Consider the following 25348-nt stretch of genomic DNA (forward strand, 5'->3'; position numbering starts at 1 on the left):
ACCCAAGAACTGGATAAGCTGGCAGCACTGCCAACATGTATTTCATGTGTGATCAATACAAAGAATGCATTATTTACTGCTTCCAAGAACTTTATGAGGCAAGAGATATTTCCTTACACGTTTAGAGGAACGATAAATTATGACATGTATATACTGTAGGAAAATATTCTTTACAGTTAGTTATACTGTGGAATGCTCCAATAGAACGTAACAGTAAATTATATAACATCATTTTTAAAAGGGCTGAATGCTTTGTTAAAGCAAATGATATTGAGAATTCTAACCATCTAATGATGAATGTAGAATAACTGATTGTGAAAGGTTGATCTTGATGGACTTTTGCCTTTTGCAACCTACATAACTATGAAAAAGAATCCTCTTAATATAAAGGAATCTCTGTGGATAAGAGATAGAAGATCATTAATTAGAAAATCACACCTTTGCCGATCATTAATGTTTTCCAATTAATTGTTTCTAGGCTACAACTTCATTGCTTTTCAAATGATTTGTTCTTCTTTTATGGCTTGCACAACTCATTTTTTTTTTCCTTTCTCGGTTTTCTAAATGTTAAAAGATCATTCTGTTAAATGACTTTCATCAATGCTAATGTATGCCTGCAGATATTCTTTAGCGTCTGATTAGCCTTGCCAACAACACATTTATTCCAGAACAGATCAGGCTTTGATTTTGCACTGTATTTCCATGTCATTGCCACCATGTCACCTCACTCCAGTGCCTTACAGACTGTAAGCTCCTCAAGGCATGTGTCTATTTATTCAGTAGTATCTAATCCGGAGTTTTACATCATAGATCTAGGATGTGCGATGAGGCTGCTGACAATCCTCGTGCCTGTGCTTTCCTAGCCCTAAATATAAGCGAGCATTTTCTCTGCGTAGAACAAACTTGTCAGGCTTCCTTTACGGCACTAAAAACAAACATGAGAAGACAGGTGAGCAAAGAGGTGGCCTGTGTTATTACTGAGCTGGTATGTTTTGCCACAGGGTGCCAGTATAGCAGAGCTATGAGGGTCTGTGCATCCCCACGTCAATTTCTGTCACTTGCAATCCAGCCATGTGTGCTCTAAGCAGGGATTCAGCAAGGAGAAACAAAAATGTAGATGAACAGGCTAAATGAATGTGGAATTCGGTTTATTTTAGACCTGCGGACCCCAAGGGGAGGAGAAGGCACGACGTATACATCCTTCTCTGTCACTCTCTATCACTGTCACGCTGTAATATGTGGTTATGCATAGCTGGCAGGAGCTGCACCGGAGACCCAATGCAATCTGGCTGCTCCTCTACTTCTCCACCAGCGTTTCAATGTCACTGCGCATCTGACTTACCTGGTGTTAAATCCTGGCTATTTCTAATTCACATACTCATATTTTACATTTGATTTATCCTTAATTTTATAATATCACGTTTTGTTTATTTTTTTGTATTTTCTTCATTAAGACCTCAGGAAGAATTTCGAGAAGGAGCCATTATCAAGAGAAGTGTCTTTGGATCAGGAGGTGACTCTGTTATGTCAGCCACCTGAGGGGATTCCTCCTGCGGAGGTGAGTGCTGCAAATGTGTCACCAAACATTACTCCCCTGTGCGCATTTCTTTCACATATCTGCATGTCAAGCCAAGTACAGAAACATTTATTCTAGCTCGTTCTCCCTGCACGTGACTTTACTTGTTTTTTTAAGGCTCAAATTGGTTAGTCTTAGATTTGTGTACACGTGAGGCAGCGCTGTCATGGATAGCATAGTCACAAACAAATTAGAATTAATGAAAGGATTTTGGTATGTAAAGAGAATTAATTGTCATATATAGAATATCACTGGCGCTAACACCGGGGTTAAAATTATCAGTATGATGTTTTCCTATGTTAGTCAAGGCAGTGATTGGAATTTTTATGTACAATATTGTCAAAAGATTTTAGGCAGGCATGGAAAAAATGCTGAAAAGTAAGAACACTTTCTAAAATAGAAATGTTAATAGTTTATTTGTGTCAATTAATAAAATACAATGTGAATAAACAATAGAAAAATCTAAGTCAAATCAATATGTGATGTGACCACTAGTGATGAGCGAGTACACTCGTTGCTCGGGTTTTCCCGAGCACGCTCGGGTGGTCTCCGAGTATTTGCTAGTGTTTGGAGATTTAGTTTTCATCGCGGCAGCTGAGTGATTTACAGCTACTAGCCAGCCTGAGTACATGTGGGGGTTGCCTGGTTGCTAGGGAATGCTCGCATGTACTCAGCCTGGCTAGTAGCTGTAAATCATTCAGCTGCCGCGATGAAAGCTAAATCTCCAAGCAGTCACAAATACTTGGAGGTCAACCGACTGTGCTCGGGAAAACCCGAGCAATGAGTACACTCGCTCATCACTAGTGACCACTCTTTGCCTTCAAAACAACATTAAAGTATCACTTCTAGATACACTTGTTTCAGTTTTTGAATTAACTTGCAAGGAGGTTGTTCCAAACATCTTGGAGGACTAACCACTGTTCTTCTGTAGCTAGGTTTGTGCAAAGCCTCCTGTCTCTTTATGCAATCCCGGACAGACTCAATAATATTGACATCAAGAGCCATATCATCATCATACTTATTTCTCACTGCAAAATGCAAATACATTTATATAATTTATATAATGTTTTTTTCTTGATTTTGTTTTTGATATTCTGTCTCTCAATGTTAACATTAACCATACCCTTTAAATTATAGACTGTTCATGTCTTTGTCAGTGGGCAAAATTGCAAATCAGCAAGGGATCAAATACTTATTTCCCCCACTGTATATATGAAGAAGATGCAATTATCAGTGGCAATGGATATGCAGTGTTTCCTGGGTTCACATGAATTTAAAATTAGTAGCATGCGGACAGCACACTGACTAATGCAAGTCAATGCCGTAGTTCACAGGGATGTTTTAACACAAAAAACAATGAATTGCACGTAAAAAGTAAAAAATCAAAGCATGCACTACTCTGATACATCTTCTAGATTAGACTCGTCCATTGTAACCCAATGCTCAAAAACAGATCACATACGAGTTACTATTTGTATGCCATGCATTTTTCACAGATCCATTATAATTATTTGGATAGGAAACTGTATTTATCCTTTATTATGTCTGAAATTCTGCATACAGTTTTTTATGCCAATAATCTCATGAACTCAATGGACATATGAATGGGACACAGAAGTGAAAAATAGACATACAATGGCACATGGATAAAAATGAACCAAAGTAATGCATGATGAACCCAATAATGTTTATTATATATAAAGATAAAATATCATACAAATATACAAACATTACATATAATATTAACAGGGTTCCCAGAGTCATAACGATAGTCTGGATCCAAGCACATACACATTAAGTGCCTCCAGGCTAATTAAGCTCCATCAAATACATATACAAACAGGAGAAAATAGGGAGCATATAGTATTGCATATCAAATATCCTTTATTGGTACAAAAATTTAAAAACAGTAATATGTTTCAAATGGATGGTGTCTCCCAATCAAACACGAGAGGGGGAACTAACCCCTATATTGCCCCCATATGTAAATACTGAAATCAACATAAGAGGAGAGCTGGAAGGAAAAACAACAAGCCCCCCACAGTAGAAGATAGAGTTATGAACACACCAGGGTATGTCCTCTGCTAATACGGTAGCCAAAGCAGGGCCACAGTAAAGTGCATAGTGCATAGTAATATAGTGGATACCAAAGGTGAGCTTACCAGTTGAGGGGGCAAAGAAGGGGAGTCCCACCTGAACAAAAGAGCGCCCCAACGTGCGTTTCGCGGCAAAACCACGCCGCTTTCTCAAGGGGATGAAGTATGGATGGTGCAGGACCTTTTAATAACCCCCCCCCCGACCCCGGTCACATGTGTGATCCCGGCCAATCCGAGCAGCGCCACCGGCGCATGCGCACTGCGACGGATGGGTCAGGAATGCGGGACGGTGTCAGACACAGTGCGCAAGCGCCAGGCAAAAAACCTGGAGATCGCGCACCGGGCACTAAGATGCCCGCCCACAGATCCGAGCCGCCCATACACAGCGCGATGCGCACGGCCACACGGGTGAGCCTATGGAAAAGAAAAATGCAGCCGCTGATTTAAAGAAAAAAGGGTCTGGTCATATAAATGTCTAATAAAATAGGGAGTGCATAGATGCAAGTGATCTTAACAATAAGCTGTGCTTGCAGTACCACATCAAAATGCAGAGGTACCGTACCATGTCCACATATGTGTCAAGCCCCCAGGTAAATACCCACCGTTATAGTAATCTAGGGGAAGGGGAACATGACAATAATAGAGACAGACATAGATGCTTTACAATCTTATAAATTATAAAAAGTAACATTAATAAACAGTAAAGATCATATAAACATGCGTATGTTTATACAAATAAGCACAGTCCATATATGTATCTTGTGCACCCGGATAGCTGACACAGAACCACGGGAAGAAGATCCATAATTTCAAAAAGCAGACTGTAGATGGAGTTTTTTCTAGTTCGTATATTCCATCAGATGCAGGGATAAGGGGAGGGCCCAAAGGTACGAAACTGTTACTGGTGATAAAAACACAAGACATTTTAAAATCAAAAAATTAAAAACAAAAAACAAGAAAGTTACGATGGACAAAAAATGAGGGACCACAGGGACTAATCTAAGAATGATGCTAAAGATAAGGAGCAAAGCTCAGGGATTCATTCAGACCCCTAGGGGTCAGAGTATCAAGTAGAAAAATCCACTTGGATTCGATCTGTGCAAGGCGCTTCTTATAATCGCCACCTCTACTACCCAGGTGTAGTACGTCAATCCCCCTGACCAGGAGCAATTTGTCATTGCAATTATGGTGTAACCTAAAGTGCCGTGGAATTGTTTTTAGGTCAGTTACTGAGAGCGCCGTCTTGGCCGCGCCAATGTCCCGCACATGCTCCCGCACACGAACCCTCAATTCTCGGGTAGTGAGTCCAACATAGATTTTTGGACATGGACAGGTAGCATAATAGATGACATTAGTGGTGCTACAAGTTATGCGCTGTCTAATTTGTAATGTTCTTAAACCATCACTTGAGGTGAAGTCGGAGCAGCGGAGGACATTGGTGCAGGCAAGACAGCGCCCACAGGAAACACACCCCAGACGGGGACCCCCCGTACCAAAGGGGTTTGTTGGAGCTGGGATGTAATGGCTCCTGACCAACATATCGTTGAGATTCCTGCATCTTTTAGGGGTCATAAGGGGATAGCTACCCAGGGCAGCACGCAGGGAGGGCTCAGTATGGAGGACAGGCCAATGTTTGACAAAAATGGAACGCATGTTCTCCCACTCATGGTTGTAGGTCGAAATAAATCTTATCGGTCCACTCTTACTCACAGCACGACGTCGAGTAGTACAGTGCAAAAGATCACTCCGTGGGGTTGCCCTGGCGCGGTCGTAGCCAGTTTTAATAGCTCTATTGCTATAGCCGCGGGCTTTAAACCTCCGTTTGAGATCTCCCGCCTGTGATGTAAATTTGGTCTCAGTAGAGCAAATTCGCCGCATCCTGAGAAACTGTCTGACCGGGATGGCCCTCACAGTGGATGGATGGTGAGCAGAGGTAGCGTGTAACAAAGAATTGACAGAGGTCGGCTTCCTGAAGACGTCAGTCTGGATGCGCCGGTCCGAATCGATCTCCAGGCGGACATCCAGGAAGTCGACCATCACTGTACTGAAAACGTATGTCAGGCGTATATTCAATGTATTGTCGTTCAAACACCTCATAAAGTCCTCGAGCTGGCCGGCAGTTCCCCCCCACAAAAACAGAATGTCATCAATATAACGATGCCAGCACAGCACATGGGCAGCGGACAGTGGGCCCTCGTCACCAAACAAATCCCTCTCCCAGGCGCCAAGGAAGAGGTTGGCGTACGAGGGCGCACACGCTGCGCCCATGGCTGTGCCGCGTTTCTGTAGATAGAAAAAGTCCTTAAAAATGAGAAAATTGTGGGTCAGGATATACTCCAGCAGCTCAAGGACTAGCTCATGCAGAGGGCCATCCAGGTCGGAGGCACCCAGGAAGCGGCGAACAGCATCCAACCCGTAGGAGTGATCAATGCACGTGTACAAACTCGACGTCGGCTGTTACGAGTAATGTGTCATGATCCACAAGGATGCCGTCGACCCTCGACAGGACGTCCGAGGTGTCCTTCACATATGAAGGTAATGTCTCCACCAATGGTTTAAGATAATAGTCAATAAATTGACATATGGGGTTAGACATTCCATCAATACCGGAGACAATAGGACGCCCCGGAGGGTCAAGGGCATCCTTGTGGACCTTAGGTAATAGGTAGAATGTAGGCACTCTAGGTGACCTGACCATCAATCCATCAAATACCTGTTTGGTAATGATATTTGCTTCCAACGCCCCAATAAGAATGTTTTGTAATTCCCGCTGAAAGGGAACCGTGGGATTGGAGGACAGCCTGAGGTAAGTATGAGGATCCTTTAATTGCCGAAAAACTTCCCTTTCATACTTCACGCATGGCCAGATCACCACGTTCTCCCCCCTGTCCGCTGGTTTAAACACCACATCTTTCCAAGATTGTAGTTGTGTAATGGCAGAACGCTGCCTAACTGTCAAGTTGTCATATGTTCTCCGGGATGACAGCCTCTTAAAATCCTCGCTGACCAATTTGGTAAAAATTTCCACCGCCGGAGATAGGGACAAGGGGGGGAACCTGGCCGACCTGGGATGGGCGGAAGGAGGGAACTTACTTGGATCCAAGGTTTCTTGTTCCTCGAGCAGGTCCTCCAAGTCACGGAGAGTTTCCCTTTCCATATCACTCATTTCTTCAGCAGAGGCCCTGCTGGTATGGAGCTTTTTCAAAATCAGTTTGCGGGAAAATAACTGGAGGTCCTTTACTGCTGAAAAATAATTAAAGGAGTTAGTGGGAGAGAAGGTCAGGCCCCTACCAAGGACATCAATCTGGTCCTCAGAGAGAACATGCGTAGACAGATTAAGTACCTGTATGCCCCCCTGCGTGCTTACCTGAGCAGGCCCCCCCCGTTGTTTTGGTTTTAGTGAGTTGTCTAGTGGTCATCCTTTTGTTAGAAAAACCTGAAGTAGTAGGGCCACCACTCAGGGGGGTGACGGCAATATCGTCCTCTCGGGTGGATTTACTTGAACGTGTAGAGGTCGACCTAGATCTAGAATGATGGGTATTTCTAGATCTAGCACGTGAACGACCATGTGGGTTCTGCCACCTATATACTCTTGAGAGTTGTTTATCTTGAGCATCACGTTGGAATTTTTTCGCTTTGGTGGTTTGGATATCACTGGCCCACTTCTGGAGCTCAGTGTCCACCTCATCATTCAACCTTTTAAGGGCATCCCCTGTCATTTCTTTTTGTAGAATGACCTGTATAGCGTCAATTTCAACCTCGATAGATTCTAATGATTTGTGGTTCATTTGTTTAAGGAGAGTCATAAACCCCCTTGAGCAAGTATTGGTCAGGTCTTCCCATTTACTTTTGAAATCTGCGTCATCTATGGGAAAAGAAGGAAAGACCTGTACTCGGAGTCCCCTCGGAATAAGGTCCTTTTGGAGGTACTGATCCAAAAATTCGTAATTCCACCAAATGTGCGTTCTTTTGCGCAATAAATCTTTGAATCGGAAGATAGTCTCCTGTAGCTCTCTGTTGGGCCCCTCATCGCCCCCTTCCGTGCTATTGTGGAACACCTCATTCAACTGTGCACGCTAGGTGCGATCGCGTGCACGAAAGTCCATGCTAATAATGGGAAATGCTGTGAAACACACAGAGAAAATCAATATTAACAGGGTTCCCAGAGTCATAACGATAGTCTGGATCCAAGCACATACACATTAAGTGCCTCCAGGCTAATTAAGCTCCATCAAATACATATACAAACAGGAGAAAATAGGGAGCATATAGTATTGCATATCAAATATCCTTTATTGGTACAAAAATTTAAAAACAGTAATATGTTTCAAATGGATGGTGTCTCCCAATCAAACACGAGAGGGGGAACTAACCCCTATATTGCCCCCATATGTAAATACTGAAATCAACATAAGAGGAGAGCTGGAAGGAAAAACAACAAGCCCCCCACAGTAGAAGATAGAGTTATGAACACACCAGGGTATGTCCTCTGCTAATACGGTAGCCAAAGCAGGGCCACAGTAAAGTGCATAGTGCATAGTAATATAGTGGATACCAAAGGTGAGCTTACCAATTGTGGGGGCAAGGAAGGGGAGTCCCACCGGAACAAAAGAGCGCCCCGACGCGCGTTTCGCGGCAAAACCACGCCGCTTTCTCAAGGGGATGAAGTATGGATGGTGCAGGACCTTTTAATAACCCCCCCCGGGACCACGGTCACATGTGTGATCCCGGCCAATCCGAGCGGCGCCACCGGCGCATGCGCACTGCGATGGACGGGTCAGGAATGCGGGACGGCGTCAGACACAGTGCGCAAGCGCCAGGCAAAAAACCTGGAGATCGCGCACCGGGCACTAAGACGCCCGCCCACAGATCCGAGCCGCCCATACACAGCGCGATGCGCATGGCCACACGGGTGAGCCTATGGAAAAGAAAAATGCAGCCGCTGATTTAAAGAAAAAAGGGTCTGGCCATATAAATGTCTAACAAAATAGGGAGTGCATAGATGCAAGTGATCTTAACAATTAGCTGTGCTTGCAGTACCACATCAAAATGCAGAGGTACCGTACCATGTCCACATATGTGTCAAGTCCCCAGGTAAATACCCACCGTTATAGTAATCTAGGGGAAGGGGAACATGACAATAATAGAGACAGACATAGATGCTTTACAAACTTATAAATTATAAAAAGTAACATTAATAAACAGTAAAGATCATATAAACATGCGTATGTTTATACAAATAAGCACAGTCCATATAAATAATAGAGACAGACATAGATGCTTTACAAACTTATAAATTATAAAAAGTAGCATTAATAAACAGTAGTGTTGAGCGATACCGTCTGATACTTGAAAGTATCGGTATCGGAAAGTATCGGCCGATACCGGCAAAGTATCGGATCTAATCCGATACCGATACCCGATACCAATACAAGTCAATGGGACTCAAGTATCGGACGGTATCCCTGATGGTTCCCAGGGTCTGAAGGAGAGGAAACTCTCCTTCAGGCCCTGGGATCCATATAAATGTGTAAAATAAAGAATTAAAATACAAAATATTGATATACTCACCTCTCCGACGCAGCCTGGACCTTATCGAGGGAACCGGCAGCCTTCTTTGCTTAAAATGCGCGTGTTTACTGCCTTCCGTGACATCACGGCTTCTGATTGATCGTGTGCCGCCCATGTGACCGCGACGCGACCAATCACAACAAGCCGTGACGTAATTTTCAGGTCCTGAATGCCTAATTCTAGAATTAGGCATCCAGGACCTGAAAATTACGTCACGGCTTGTTGTGATTGGTCGCGTCGCGGTCACATGGGCGGCACGCGACCAATCAGAAGCTGTGACGTAATTTTCAGGTCCTGAATGCCTAGAATTAGGCATTCAGGACCTGAAAATTACGTCACGGCTTGCTGTGATTGGTCGCGTCGCGGCCACATGGGCGGCACGCGACCAATCAGAAGCCGTGACGTCACGGAAGGCAGTAAACGCGCGCATTTTAAGCAAAGAAGGCTGCCGGTTCCCTCGGTAAGGTGCAGGCTGCGTCGGAGAGGTGAGTATATCCCTATTTTTTATTTTAATTCTTTCTTTTACACATTGATATTAATCCCGATACCAATTCCCGATATCACAAAAGTATCGGATCTCGGTATCGGAATTCCGATACCCGCAAGTATCGGCCGATACCCGAGACTTGCGGTATCGGAATGCTCAACACTAATAAACAGTAAAGATCATATAAACATGCGTATGTTTATACAAATAAGCACAGTCCATATAAGAGACAGACATAGATGCTTTACAAACTTATAAATTATAAAAAGTAACATTAATAAACAGTAAAGATCATATAAACATGCGTATGTTTATACAAATAAGCACAAATAAGCACTGTTTATTAATGTTACTTTTTATAATTTATAAGTTTGTAAAGTATCTATGTCTGTCTCTATTATTGTCATGTTCCCCTTCCCCTAGATTACTATAATGGTGGGTATTTACCTGGGGGCTTGACACATATGTGGACATGGTACGGTACCTCTGCATTTTGATGTGGTACTGCAAGCACAGCTTATTGTTAAGATCACTTGCATTTATGCACTCCCTATTTTGTTAGACATTTATATGGCCAGACCCTTTTTTCTTTAAATCAGCGGCTGCATTTTTCTTTTCCATAGGCTCACCCGTGTGGCCGTGCGCATCGCGCTGTGTATGGGCGGCTCGGATCTGTGGGCGGGCGTCTTAGTGCCCGGTGCGCGATCTCCAGGTTTTTTTCCTGGCGCTTGCGCACTGTGTCTGACGCCGTCCCGCATTCCTGACCCGTCCGTCTCAGTGCGCATGCGCCGGTGGCGCTGCTCGGATTGGCCAGGATCACACATGTGACCGGGGTCGGGGGGGATTATTAAAAGGTCCTGCACCATCCATACTTCATCCCCTTGAGAAAGCGGCATGGTTTTGCAGCGAAACGCGCGTTGGGGCGCTCTATTGTTCCGGTGGGACACCCCTTCTTTGCCCCCTCAACTGGTAAGCTCACCTTTGGTATCCACTATATTACTATGCACTATGCACTTTACTGTGGCCCTGCTTTGGCTACCGTATTAGCAGAGGACATACCCTGGTGTGTTCATAACTCTATCTTCTACTGTGGGGGGCTTGTTGTTTTTCCTTCCAGCTCTCCTCTTATGTTGATTTCAGTATTTACATATGGGGGCAATATAGGGGTTAGTTCCCCCTCTCGTGTTTGATTGGGAGACACCATCCATTTGAAACATATTACTGTTTTTAAATTTTTGTACCAATAAAGGATATTTGATATGCAATACTATATGCTCCCTATTTTCTCCTGTTTGTATAAACATTACATATAGCAGAAAAATTTAAAACCAATGTGTGAAGCAGCCAAAATGAAAATGTACACCACTCAGTACAAAAAACAGCAAATGCAAAAAAATGCAAACAAAACGTAGTTGCTAAGAAGAGTATACCAATGACCACCTACTTATTGCATTATGTGTTAAACTCCAAGGTAAATGTAAAAATGCATATGAATGCAAAAAGTGCAAGAAAGTGCAAAACCAAAAGAGCATAGTAGCCACACAATAAGTTAAAGAGCATAATGGTTCATGGATAGCTAAACAAGTCTTATGCCTTGGAAATAAATAAGTTATAGCCAATATGAACAGTAGGCATCTAAGCAACTAAGGCATTAAAGCAACACCAAATAGTTACCTAAGTATGGGGTGATGTAAGAAATCCCCAATGCGCGTTTCGGCACCGTGCCTTCTTTCCCCCCCCAGGCACATCTCCAAACACTTTATAAGGTAGAGCAATCCACCCAACATTGGCAGGTTCTCCTGACTTGCATCTACTATGTATCGGGGCCTTTAGTAAACCTAAGCTTATAGCTATTGCTAGAGTATTTCAATATAGCTTTATCTCTTTTTTTTTTTTAGGGAATAGTGCTCAGTAATTCATAAACATCGTCTTTTTCTCATGTAGGTAGACCTTGACATTATACACATATAAATGGAGATTTTGTTTATGCAAATTCCAGTCTGTTATAGACAATGCATTTCTAAGGCATTCTTTTCCACAAAACATGTAGACATTATTTCTTTTATGACAGATAAAAAGTCCCTGACACTCAGCAAATATGGTTTCAAGTACACAGGAAAATGTCTGTCTTTCTGAATGCGCTTTGCTAGACTCTCTCCCACTAGTTTAAAAAAGAAAGGACTGCAACTCAAATGTGTAATCCTTGGAAACAATCTTATAGAGCTATGAGATAAACTGTTTATGCATCCTCTTTAAAGTAATGGGATGCATGCAGACATTTCTTTTAAAGTAAAATCTCTGAGGCAAGCTACGGCATTTAGAAATTCACTCCAGAACAATAGTGCATAAGCATCGTCCTGCTATGTGAAGAGTCAATGTGGATAAACAGGGTAAATATCAATTTGTCAGAAGAATATAATACTTTTAACTATTGGCACTGTAAAGCATGCTACAGTTATTTGTAGGTATGGCATTCTGGCCCACAATTTGTTAGGTTGCTGCATTATTTCTTGGTATACTTTAGGTCAACATTTTTGTCAGATAGATTTATTCTGTTTTACTTAAAAAGTATGTGCTTTGATTAGAATCTTAAGAATTTGGACCAATTTTGCACCAGTTGGTTAGGGTAAACTCTCATTGTGCAGTCCTTATAATGTAGGGGGGAGAAATTAACCTGGTTTGCCTCATCCATAATGGATCTGGAACCATTGGGTCTGTCACCTAGGATTCAGGGGGGAGAGCTTGGGGTGTCCCTGTGCTTGAAAGAAGGGGGCGTGGATAAGCAGACAGTTAATGCGTGTGCAGAAATTCAAACAGTTCAGGTGGGAACTGCGCGCGCAGGAGAGTCCTGTCAGAAAAGATCAGCTGTGAGGCGATTCCGACAGGAACCGACCGACGGGGTCCCACTGAGACACCATAGATAATGCTGTCCTCGCTAACACCGCTGTCCCCACTTAAATCGCAGGCCGTTAAGAGACTGCTGACTCAGCCGATGATGCTGACAAGACCGCCCTGGCCGGGAGTACTGACCGTGAGAGGCAAGATCTGTGTACGGTATACAGGCACTCATCGGTACGGTACAGCAGACCGAGCTGGCCATTATAGAGTGTGTCGGGACAGTGTCACAGGGTCCGGCAGTGTAGGGACTCTCACCGCTGAGGGATGAGACTATTCCTCCTTCCTCCCTTCATCTGTTGGGGCCAGTGCCTGTGATAATACTACAGATATCACCATGATCGCCAGGTTCACAAGAGGACATCGCCACCGCCAGGACCACCAGAGGACACTGTTAACGCCATTGAAGTTTCCCCCATTTTTCACAGAACTGTGACAGATCCCTTTCTGTCACGTAATCTAAGCGTCCTCAGTCATGGGCAGGAGCACACCTGTGGCTGATGCGCAAAGTGTTAAGAGTATTATGTGTATTATTCTCCCCTGTTCATTAAAAAACCTTCCCCCTATTAGTTCTCTCTGTATTAGGTATAACCTTGTTCCTTTTGTATATATCTCCCTGCGAGGAGTAGCTACTGTTTATTAAACCCCATGATAACCCTTAGTCTGCCTCCTATCCATCCCTGCATCACGCAACCTGCTTATACTTGGCGTAGTCGGCAGGATGCAGACTACACATACGTACATGGCAGACCAAGTGTCTCGGGAGGGCCCTAGATCTAGTATCTCCCTGGGGGCAATATTAAATAACCTCCCGAAGTTTAATGGGAACAATACCATGTTGTGTGGCTGGAATGAGCATATAAAGGGGATGATGAGAATGCACCATATGATTCCTGCCTTGCAGGTGGAGGTTGCTGTGATGGCCTTAGACGAGGAAGCGAGAGATTCAGTTATGCTGTGGTTCCCCCCATGAACGAGACACCCATGACAAAGTATTGCCGATACTGGAGGAGACCCATGGGGGGAGAAACTAACCTGGTTTGCCTCATCCGTAATGGGTCCAGAACCGTCGCGTCTGTCACCTAGGATACAGGTGGGAGAGCTTGGGGTGTCTCTGTGCTCGAGAGAAGGGGGTGTGGCTAAGCAGACAGTTAATGCACGTGCAGAAATTCAAACAATTCAGGTGGGAACGGCGCGCAATGGAGAATCCTGTCAAAGAAGATCAGCTGTGAGTCGATGGGGCGGCGCTGACTGGAGCCATGGATGAGAGGGCTCCCTGACAGGAACCGACCGACGGGGTCCCGCTGAGACACCACAGATAACGCTGTCCTCGCTAACTCCGCTGTCCCCGCTTACATCGCGGACCGTTAAGACACTGCTGACTCAGCCGACGTTGCTGACAAGACCGCCCTGGCCGGGAGTACTGACCGTAAGAGACAAGGTCTGTGTACAGGATACAGGTGCTCATCGGTACGGCACAGCGGACCGAGCTGGCCATTATAGAGTGTGTAGGGTAGAGACTATTCCTCCTTCCTCCCTTCATCCATTAGGTCTAGGGCCCATGATAATACCACAGACTATCACCTCCATCACCAGGTTCACCAGAGGACATCGCCACTGCGAGGACCACCAGAGGACACTCTTAACTCCAGGGAAGTTTCCCCTATTTTTCACAGAGCTGTGACAGATCCCTTTCTGTCACATAATCTAAATGTCCTCAGTCATGGGCAGGAGCACACCTTTGACTGATGCCCAAAGTGTTAAGAGTATTATTTGTATTATTCTCTCCTGTTTGTTAAAAAAACTTCCCCCTATTGGTTCTCTGTATTAGGTATAACCTTGTTCCTTGTGTATATATCTCCCTGCAAGGAGTAACTACTGTTTATTAAACCTCTTGTTAATCCTTGGTCTGCCTCCTGTCCGTCACTGCATCCCGCAACCTGCTTATACTAATTCATGAAGGACATTTCCTTGATATAAATATTGTCAGTTCCACCACATGTGTTCTCTCTACATGATAAACTGTAATCATGACTTTTATGTGGTATAGTACTTGAGGGAGTGAAGCTCAGAAACACCATCCTAAAATAAGCCACCTGCGGGTATGTGCACATGACATCTTTTTCAAGCAGTTTCCACCTGGAACACACATAAAAATTGCTCAATAAATGTTAAAAATAATGAGTGCCTGCACAGCAATATCAAAACAACATTGATGTGCATTTTCATAATCTTTTGTAACTTCTTTTAACTGCTGTAGGCTTTGAAAGCTGTAAATTGGCTAAAATGAGTGACCAGTCCATTCTTCAGATGGCTTTGGCTTGGTAACCGTGTAAAGTTGACAAGAGCGGTGGTCATGGTCAAGCTGCTGTCCAGTTACACCCTGGCACTTTACAGGAAAACAGTGTGCTGTATGGTGTAAGGTGCATCGCACTCTCTCATAGGCAGCAGGCCTCCGTTGTCTCCAGGCCTTCATCTCCTGGAGCCACCGCATACAACTCAGAGGACACCAAGTTCATTGCAACAAGCAAACATTTTCTGGTCAGTTCAAGTTCATACATACATGTTTCTAACTTCCTTAGTGCAACGCATCTTCAGCCCTACATCTTAATTCATAGTTGACTATCCCTAGGCCCACTGACTCCGTCAGCCCCAGGAATTTCCTGTCCACTTGAGCAGTGCACCCAGGACCCACCACAGAGATTTTACACTGAGTTTTTGGAGTAAAATCTTAGTGCAAACTGAGCAGAAACTCTCTAAGGCTATGTGCACACGTTGCGAATTTGCCTGTGCAATTTTCTGTGCGGATTCTGCATCTCTTGGCTGAAAATGCAGGTCAAAATCTGAGCTTTTTTTATGCATATTTTGTGTGTTTTTACTGCGGATTTGCTGCGTATTCTCTGCCGATTTCATGCGTTTTTACCCCTGCGTTTTCTTATAATGGAATGGGCGAAGAAATGCTGCAGAAATGCACAAAGAATTAACATGGTCCTTTTTTTAATCTGCTGCGGATTCCGTGTGGAATTTTCCGCACCATTAGCACAGCATTTTTATTTTCCCATTGATTTACACAGTACTGTAAATCACTTGCAGTTCAGCAGCATTTCTGCACGGGAAAAAACGCTATGGATCTGCAGTAAATCCGCAACGTGTGCACATAGCCTAAATCCTCCACCAAATCTCAAAACTCCTCAAAACCTTTGAGTTTCTGATCAGTTTCTGATCTAAAAAGTCATCATAAAGACTCCGTGTGTACATTCCCCAAAGTGGACTTCCCATAGCAATGATTTGGCACAGTTTTCTATAGGTTTTTGTAGCAGTTTCTTAGGTGGATTTTGGATAGTATCCGCTCCAAAATGTGTGTGATTCCTTATCAGTTGCTGTTTAGCCCCTTAGATGTCACAGTCAATTGCAGACAGTGGCAACTTAGTGATTATATCCTGGCAACGGGTCCATTTAGTGGGCCAAAGGTCACGCCACCCAGCCTCACCCCTTCTTAAAGCTGCACTATGATTGGTTGCTGTGGGTTAATATATGTCTAACTTTTAGGCAACTATCACACGTTCAGTATTTGGTCAGTTTTTACCTTAGTATTTGTAAGCCAAAACCAGGAGTGGGTGATAATACAGAAGTGGTGACGTGTTTCTATTATACTTTTCCTCTAATTGTTCCACTCCTGGTTTGGGCTTACAAATACTGAGGTAAAATACTGACCAAATACTGAACGCGTGAATATGGCCTTACACTGTTTCAATAATGTCTCCTAAATCAATGATACATATTTTATAATATTATATACCTTTATTGTATATGATTACTATACTGTACAAATTGCACATTATACTGCAACATAAAACAGCATCAAATGTGTACCATATCGTATACTATCAGGTCCAACATTTTGGCTCATCCCGTGAAACTCCTATGGTAACCACCTTATTTACTCTGAAACAATTGAGTTAAACTTTGCAAGCTGTAAAAGACAAGTATTTTTCAGTAATCTTAATTTTTTTTCTGCTCCACAATAGATAAAGGAGACACAGGTGGCGAACTTTGCATATCCATTGCCGCTGATAACTGCATCTTCTTCCAAAAAGGCAGTTTAAGATCAAATTTGGAAATCAATAATTGTTATCATTTGAGGTCAAGCTAAAATGCAGCATATCTTAGAGCATATTGATACCTTTTATGTATACTATACAGCTTTATATTGTATATTTAGGTAGATAAGATTTATGAAACCTCATAATTTACTGCTTCTATTTCTCTCAAATTTTACCAAAATTTTCTTTCTTCTGCCTAAGGTGGAGTGGTTGAAGAATGAAGACATATTAGATCCAAATACGGATTCCAATATTTTCATTGGAACAGATCACAGCCTTGTTTTAAGACAGGCTCGCCTAGCTGACACTGGGAATTATACGTGCGTGGCCAAAAATATAGTTGCTAGGCGGAGGAGTAGCTCAGCAGCTATCACTGTTTATGGTAAGTTGATTCCCTCAATAATAGGCTAAAGAGAATGTTTTATCAGAACATGACATATTTTCAAATCAGGTTTTTGTGTTAGACGTAGTTTAGATCAATTTTTTTTCAAATCACGATCTGTATTAAAAAAATAAAACTAGAAATATTGCAATTTTCCAACTGGCCATTCTGGCAATTCTGTTAGAAAGTGTTTTCAGCAGACTCATTATCATCAGAGTCAGGATTACAATAACAGATGAACTCTCTATCCCCGGCTGATAACACGGGATCCACCATTTACAATACGTCAAGTCATAGCTGACCCTTCTACCCTTCAATGCGCAATGACCTTTCCATGCTCTATATGCTCAATTAAAATTTCAATAAAAAATTATAGGGTCTGAGTCAGTCTATGGCTGCTAATGCAAATATCACAAAACGGACTGTCACTTTCAAACAGAAAGATAAATGTGAACATTGTAAATGTGTAAGCAAGAGATTTTGGTGACAGTGTTGCACCCATCTTTGTATGGAAAAGTGCTACTTTTATCTTTTTATTTCTATTTTTTTAAATACAGATTCTTATATGTGATATGAAAAAAGAAACCTTGCAAAAATTTTAAAATGAAACTTTTAACAAAAAACTTGACTTAAAAAATAGCAATTTGTTTGATAACACGTTCCATTTAATAATTGTTTCACAAAAAACAAGCACTCACACAGCTTCTTTAAAAAAAAATAAACATAAAAAAAAATTTTTTAAAGCATTTTTAGGGGGCAAAAATAGCTAAACATAAAAAGTATACATATATGGTATACAGCTACAGTAACAGACAAATAAAGAAGAGAAGTTGACAAACAAAATGTAATCTGCATGTACTGGCTTTCAGGGATGATGTGTAATCATGTAATCATGTGCATTGTACTATACAGTATAGTACCAGCAATATACAGTTGATTATTAGTGTAACATTGATATGATGCAATCTCTTATACTGTTTCTTTAGTCAGTATTAAAAGAGTACTCCCATCAAAGTTTTTATCCTCTTAATATATTGCAATCATCATATTATATAGCACTGTGTACTTACAATTGCTCATTTTCCCCTTCTACCCAGCTACTTATTCTATTTTCTCTGCTCTTGTCCCTGCATTTATCATTCTCATTTTGAACTTCTGGTCCAGCTGCTACCTTCTCTTCTGTGCCTCATTTTCGGGTGTGTACGCTTACTGGAGATGGACATCCAGAGGCAGTCTACTACATCTGAGTGTCCACCTCCGCCTTAAGTAGGCATACATGCCTGTAAATGATTCAGAACAGAGCACACGTTTACTCTGTTGGCACGATTATAGTCTATGGCCACGTCAGTGCATACGCTGAATTTCATTTTGCGGGGGGGTTTGGAAGTAAGCTCTGATGAGACCAACAAATGGGTGCCAAAACACAGTGTTAAAACTCCCTTAGAAGGATTCAGCTAGTCAATTTTTAATCATGTAATGTCATAGACCTAATGGAAAAGAGAAGAATTAGCTGGGTAGAAAGGCAAATGAGCAATTGTAAGCACATAGTTCTATATAATATGATGATTGCAGTATACTTCTAGGGTAAAAGGTAAAATGAGCAATTGTAAGTACAGAGTTCTATATAATAAGATGATTGCAGTATACTTCTAGGGTAAAAGGTAAAATGAGCAATTGTAAGTACAGAGTTCTATATAATATGATGATTACAGTATACTTATAGGATAAAAGAATTGTTGGGAGTGCTTCTTTACCTTTTCATATATTTATTTGTAATTCTTTGCATATGTTTCTTCCAAGTTAATGGAGGATGGTCATCATGGACTGATTGGTCTCCATGTAGCACAACCTGTGGTAGGGGCTGGCAGAAAAGAAGTCGAACTTGCACCAACCCCACACCATTAAATGGTGGATCTTTTTGCGAGGGTCAGAATATTCAGAAGACAGCTTGTACTACCCTTTGTCCTGGTAAGTGGGATTATTTGTTGAATATATTCATCTTCTAGAGAGTGCAAATTTTAAACAGGGAGTACAGGTTATGTGTAGGTAATGGATAGATAGGTCAAAGCATGCCAAGAAAAAAAGTAATGGGGTAGAAGAGGAGCATGGTGTTAAAGGATCTGGATTAAAGGCATATTTTATAATGAACTTTAGAGTGAAATATTTTAGAACTGATATGAGCTAATATCAACCCTTAAACTCACACTCACTCCGAAGCTTCAGGAGTTCTGTGAAAGTCATCAGTGGAGTACTGCTTTAGCTACCTATGCATGACATACTGGACAATAAAAGCACCCCCCATTAATACTCCCCATAGGGAGTATTAATGAACACTGTCAATCCCAGACTTCTTCAGACTTGTGGGGTGATGAGCAAAGTGGGCATATCTCTCAAATTTGAATTTGGGGTTTGACTAGAATTATCCTCAATATATAAGAAGTTTGATTTCCGAATATAAGGAAACTGCTTATTAACAATTTGGGTTCTTCTGAAAATGCAAGCTCAGGACTCCTCCATTATACAGGCAGAGCAGATGTCGGATTTAGAAATAATGTATGATGAATGCTTGGCACTTGCATGAGATGGGAAGACAATATTAGGTATTTTAGACGAGTATTTATTTTTTGTTTTTATTTTGCTGGTTGGATATGTACACAGTGAGTGGAGGATGGGCAGAGTGGAGCTACTGGTCTTCTTGTACTTCTGATTGCACCCACTGGAGAAGCAGAGATTGTACCCAGCCAGCCCCAAGGAATGGTGGGCTACAGTGTCAAGGGCCTGACACAGAGACCCGAAACTGCACCAGTGAACTCTGCATGCACAGTAAGTGTTGCCACTTTGGCAGCCACAACTAGCTCTATTTGGATAGACAATATTTTGATGAACCTTACAAATAGGTGCATGATAACAATTTCCACTGTTTATAATAACTGCATATAATAATATTTTCTTTATGACATTGGTTAACCAATTCACAATTAACTTGCCCATCTGGAATCAGAGTAGAGTTGATTTTCTTCCCTAGCTCGGTCAGTTTAATGATTCTATATTTTATCCTGACTTCAAAGGGAATTGAATCTGAAAACATTTCATACTTAATAACTTTGTTCTCCGTGGAATCATCTCTCAAGAGACATAATTTCATCTGCAAAAAACAGGGTGATGTTTCATGTTAGTGGATCAAACTACTGTTTTGCTGCAAGCATTCCTTGCAACTTCGAGATTGCTATCTTCAGGCTGGTATCCCTTGGGGTATATCTTAGCTGGGCATACAGCCTTGGTGTAATTTTCTCCTTTATTGGTACTATGGAAGATTTTGGAAATACCAATTACATATATCAGATATTCTGTCCGCAAGATGTATACAATAAGGTTATAAACTATTTTAGAAGATGACCTGCTAATATTACTACAGGCTGACCCATTAATCTAAACATTATAAATCTTGTGGACGGACTAAATATAAAAAAATGTACTCGTCTTTGTGGAAAGTAGACTTTTTGCTGAGGTTTCTTATTCCTCGGCAAACAGTTCCTCCTCAAATGTTATCTATCTTTGTAGCTGTTCTTAAAATATTTGTTCAATTTAATCAGTGATAATTCATGATCTATCTCAGCAAAAAACAAACCTGATTCCAGCAAGATAAATCATCTGCTAATGTCTGCTGTAATGGAAGAGTTAAATGACTTTTTAGAGATTACAGTAATTAATTCCCCCCTTAAAATCTAATTCTGATTAAGTGTCCTCAGGGAGTGGAATGTTGATTCTTTTTCCACGTTGATACATTTTCTTTTCATGCAGCTGTAATCATGCCTTTCAACATTATAAAGTCAATGTAGATATGTACCTTGGAAATGCACAGATTGTCATCAACTTAAGTGACTGTTATTATGGCGGTGTAAGACTTTAAGAACCAGAATTATGTTTGTGTTCTCAATCTATTAGAGAGCTACCACAGAAGCCCATTAAACTAGAAAATCAGAAATGAGACAATACTTAATCGTCCTGCTTTTAACTGCCCCAAAATTGAAAAATGCCCAGTAGGGAAAAAGCAGCCCCGATTTCCAAGTCCAGTTCAGCATAATCCTTGTTCACTATCATTCCTTATCATAGTGGAAGTTCTGTATGGGAGCTGAAAGTTCTTTCCTGGTATTTTTTCTAGTTAATTAGTGCTATTCCTGTTGCTCTGATCCAGATTCTGACCTCACTTTTGAACTTCACTTTGTTTGTTCTGTTTCCCTCCTGACTAAGATCCTGGCTAGTCTCACCTGGCTTTCTCTGACTAACTGGTATCTGGCCCCAGCTTATTCCCTAACTATGTTTTTTATCTACTGATTTATCTTGTGCTTGTCTTCACTGGTTTTGAGCCGACTTTCATATTCCAACTCACTCTTCCTGCTAAGTCTACTTTGTGGACACAATTCAGGGGTCCTTGTTGTAAGACCAGATCCCTTATTATGGGTTAAAAGACAAAGGCCATGGTACCACTGCAACCTAAGTGTAGTGGCTTACATATGGTAAACGCTGTCTATGGAAGCTTTATTAAGAACTGCCAGGTTTCAAAATACAGTCCACCCTTACAGGAGGAGGTAGAGCAAGGTTACGTTACATCTGGCAGTGATACCATCAGCTTGTTGTTCTTCTGCACATTATGCCTTCTTCACAGACATAGCTGTTAATCTTTTCTATTACGGACTTGCAATTTCATCTACCACAGCTATAAATTTTCTGACTACTAGTTCCAGAAGCCACTGCACTCCTGGTGACAAGAAGGATATGTCTCAACATCATCTTCCAGTTCATGCAATGGAAGTGGTCAGTTAGTGCTTGAACTTAGATAAGAGAGGGGTGGAGAAGATGGAGGACATGGTTTTAATTCTTATCTGTGTTGGTGGTAGTAGCAATGGCACTGACACCATGGTGGTAGGGAAACTGGCAGTGACAGCTGAAGTGTTATTGGCATGTCACTTAGAGCATTTGACTGATACTCTAACCTCGGACTGTTTCCTCACTACACTTTGGTCTTTTCCCTTTATCTATTAAGAGCCCTCTTGGTGCTGATCCAAGACCTCTTAACTATCCTGCATCATGGTAAGTCCATGAGTATTGAATAATTTCAAATTGAGTAGTGATTAATGTTACATTACAATTGGCCCCAATACTTTTTTTTATCTCCCACCAGCAGGGAACCAATTCACACACTTTGCAATCAGGTGACAAATCTGAGCCAGATGGTTCAGGATCTGATAAAGGTGCACCAAAAATTAGAAGCATCACAGTCTCAACTGCAGGGATAATTTTCCAACATGATGGGTGCTACTCAGAACCCTCCACTGCTGGCAATAGCTATGATGGCTGTACTTTCTGATGTACAATTAGTCTCTCCCGAATCAGAAGTTGATCACCCTGCTAAATTTTCAGAGGAGAAAAATCAGTTCAGGGAGAGCTGTAGGTTATTTTTTCAGGGGATGAGTCCCATCAGGTGGGAATAATCATGTCGCTACTGCGAGGAGGCCCTCAGACCTGGGCATTCTCTTTGTCCCCACAAGCCACAGAATGGTCGTCGGTTAACATCTTTTTTGACACATTAGGGTTAATCTATGATTAACCTAACAGGATCCAGAGACAAAGATTATGACTAGAGATGAGCGACTATTTCAATGTTCGGTTGGAATTGCGATCACCGAATTTGCAATATTCACCAATTTATTTGTTGAATATTTGTCGAACATAGCCGAACACCATTCTAGTCAATGGAAGGCAAAAATAAATGCATACACTGTCAAACTGTGTCAAAGGCAGATACCAGGTCCAGGAGAAGGAGGAGGACAAACTAGTGTCGCTTTCATTTGGCAGTTATTAAGTCGTTGGTAACTTTAGTCTGGCGGTTTCCATGGAATCGTGCAGTCATAAGCCATAATGTAAGTGGTCAAAGGGGGAACAAGAGGAAAAGTGGGAGGACAGTTCAAAATGGATGTCTTGTTCCAGTAGTTTGGAGGCATAGGAAATAAAGGAGATGGTGTGATAGCTAGACACAGAGGATGGGTCAAGGGAGGGCTTTTTGAGGATGGATGTGATCAAGATATGTTTCAATCAGGAGGGAAAGACACCAGTTGTTAGTGACAGGTTGAAGAAGTGGGTTAGGCTGGGGATGAACACTGTGGTAAGGTTTGGAATGAGGTGGGACGTTATTGAGTCAAGTTCACAGGTGGTGAGGCAATGTCTCCAGCTGAGGTGAGAGAAGAGGGAGGGTGAGCTGGTGGATGGAGGAGAGAATTTAAAGTTAGGGTTATGAGACAGATATGATATGAGAGTTGAGAAGTAGGTTTGTTTTGTTGAATTTTTACAACTTCTGTTACTGGACGGGCTACTCTACTTACTTTCTTTGGCAGCCACACAGAGTTACGCTTTGTAGATGAGGGCCAGATGTGCTCCACTAGATGGCATGCGCTGCATCAAGTGGCCTCTGCTCCTCTTCCTCCACCTTAACATCACACACAGTACAGTCCTTAGAGGTGGCACCCTAATTACCATTGCTTTCCCCCACATCACAACAACTCTCCAACCACCCAACTGACTGTAGGGAACCACAGATTGATGAGTCTGCAGATCTGTTTACACATTCCATGCCATGGGCATCACAAGTATACTCCAAAGATTCACAGAGTTAAGAGGAGGAAACCATCTGTACTGATGTCCATTTTTTTGTTCAGTTTGATCCAGAGCCAGATGGAGTAGGGTCCGAGCAGAATCCAAACCCTCTTCAACAGATATTAACCCTGGGAGTGGAGATGATCCATTCCTAATGAGACTCAGATACTTGAGGCGCAAACAGACTGTACAGTGCTGTCAGAGCAGGAAAAGGAGGAGGGTGACTCTCAGGGTGAGGAGTGGGAGAACAGAGAGGATGATGATGAGGTAGTTGAACACACTTGGTGTAAACCCAGAGGCATGCAGCTGAATAGCTCAGCAGAGGAGGAGAAGGAGGAAGATGAGGAGGTTACATTGCAGCTTCCCACAGACACAGAGTTATACAACCACAACAAGCGATGCATCCTCAGCCCCAACTATGTCAGTGACCAGCAGCATTCGTGGGTCTGCAGTTGGCTAGCTTGGATCTTCTCTTTTGAAAAAACTTACGCAAAGCACGTGTCAAGGGACCAGCAGGGAGACACGTGGACACTACCATTACATATGGGTAAGTGAGATTAATCCTTTCTGATCTAAATCCCCAGGAGTATATGCAATATATGACTAATTGATGGGATATTATATATTTAATATGAGTATGTACCTTCTTTGGGTTTTTGCATTTTTTGGATATGATTCTCATATGCCTTTGGTTGCTTAGGTGCTCACCGTCTCTCTGCTGTATCAACATGTCTCCATGTCTCCTTCCTTTTTGTCTTCCTGTTGTTGTCATTTGACATGATGTCTTCTAAAAATGTTATTTATGATATTTAAATAAAAATACGATTTTCTATTTTATTGGTGCTGTTTCTGTACTCCGTTCTTCTTTTGTATATGTCAGTGACCAGCAGTGTTCGTAGGTCTGCAATTGGCTAGCTTGGGTCTTTTTTTTTCAGACCAACAAAAATGAGAAAAATCATCTTATCTGTCAACTTTGTTAAAAACGACAGAGTAGAGTTAAAAAAAAATAATAATTTGACTACTACATGCATGAACTGGCAAATGAGCGATCAACATGTGTTAATCTAGGAATCTCACTGAGCTAAAATGCTGACTAGCATGCCTCACCAAACACTGTCCACCCCATCAACCGCATCTTCCAATTATTCCTCCTCCCTCACCGTGGCAAGTTTTGTCACACAGGTCTCCAGCCGCAGAACCTCCACTTGTTTACCCACTACAATTGGGGTGAGTAAGAGCCTGTCAGCTGATACAGAACTGCACATTCCTGATGTTTTTGACTGATCTTAGATACTAAGCACACCTCACCATAACATCTCTGCCTGCACCTCTCTCACAGTTCAGCAGCCAGCCTGCTTTTGTGCAGTTGTGCTCACGTAAAAGATTGTTTCCTTATACACAAGGTAAAGCTAAGAGCTTGAACTTCACCATCTTCAAATAATAATAACCTTAATTTTAACAGCACAAACATGTTCAACAGAGCTTTACATGTCAGCAGTTCATATAAAACAGTCAAACGTTTCAAAGTTTACGATAATCAAACAATTAAAGCTGTCATGATCTCTGCAGGCAGAGATCATAGCAAGC

The 25348-nt window shown here is 42.0% G+C and overlaps 1 protein-coding gene across 3 annotated transcripts in view; it reads left to right on the forward strand.

Moving 5' to 3' along the window:
* UNC5A (unc-5 netrin receptor A) overlaps positions 1–25348 on the forward strand; it is a 650811-nt gene that overhangs the window by 496992 nt on the left and 128471 nt on the right. For all 3 annotated transcript variants that reach the window (XM_077265710.1, XM_077265711.1, XM_077265712.1), the window contains 4 exons: positions 1455–1558; positions 16930–17110; positions 18911–19078; positions 19769–19933. In XM_077265710.1, the coding sequence (XP_077121825.1) occupies positions 1455–1558; positions 16930–17110; positions 18911–19078; positions 19769–19933 (618 nt within the window). The remainder of the gene's footprint in view (positions 1–1454; positions 1559–16929; positions 17111–18910; positions 19079–19768; positions 19934–25348) is intronic.

The sequence above is a fragment of the Ranitomeya variabilis genome, chromosome 5 (assembly GCF_051348905.1).
Source record: "Ranitomeya variabilis isolate aRanVar5 chromosome 5, aRanVar5.hap1, whole genome shotgun sequence".
Taxonomy (NCBI): Eukaryota; Metazoa; Chordata; class Amphibia; order Anura; family Dendrobatidae; genus Ranitomeya; species Ranitomeya variabilis.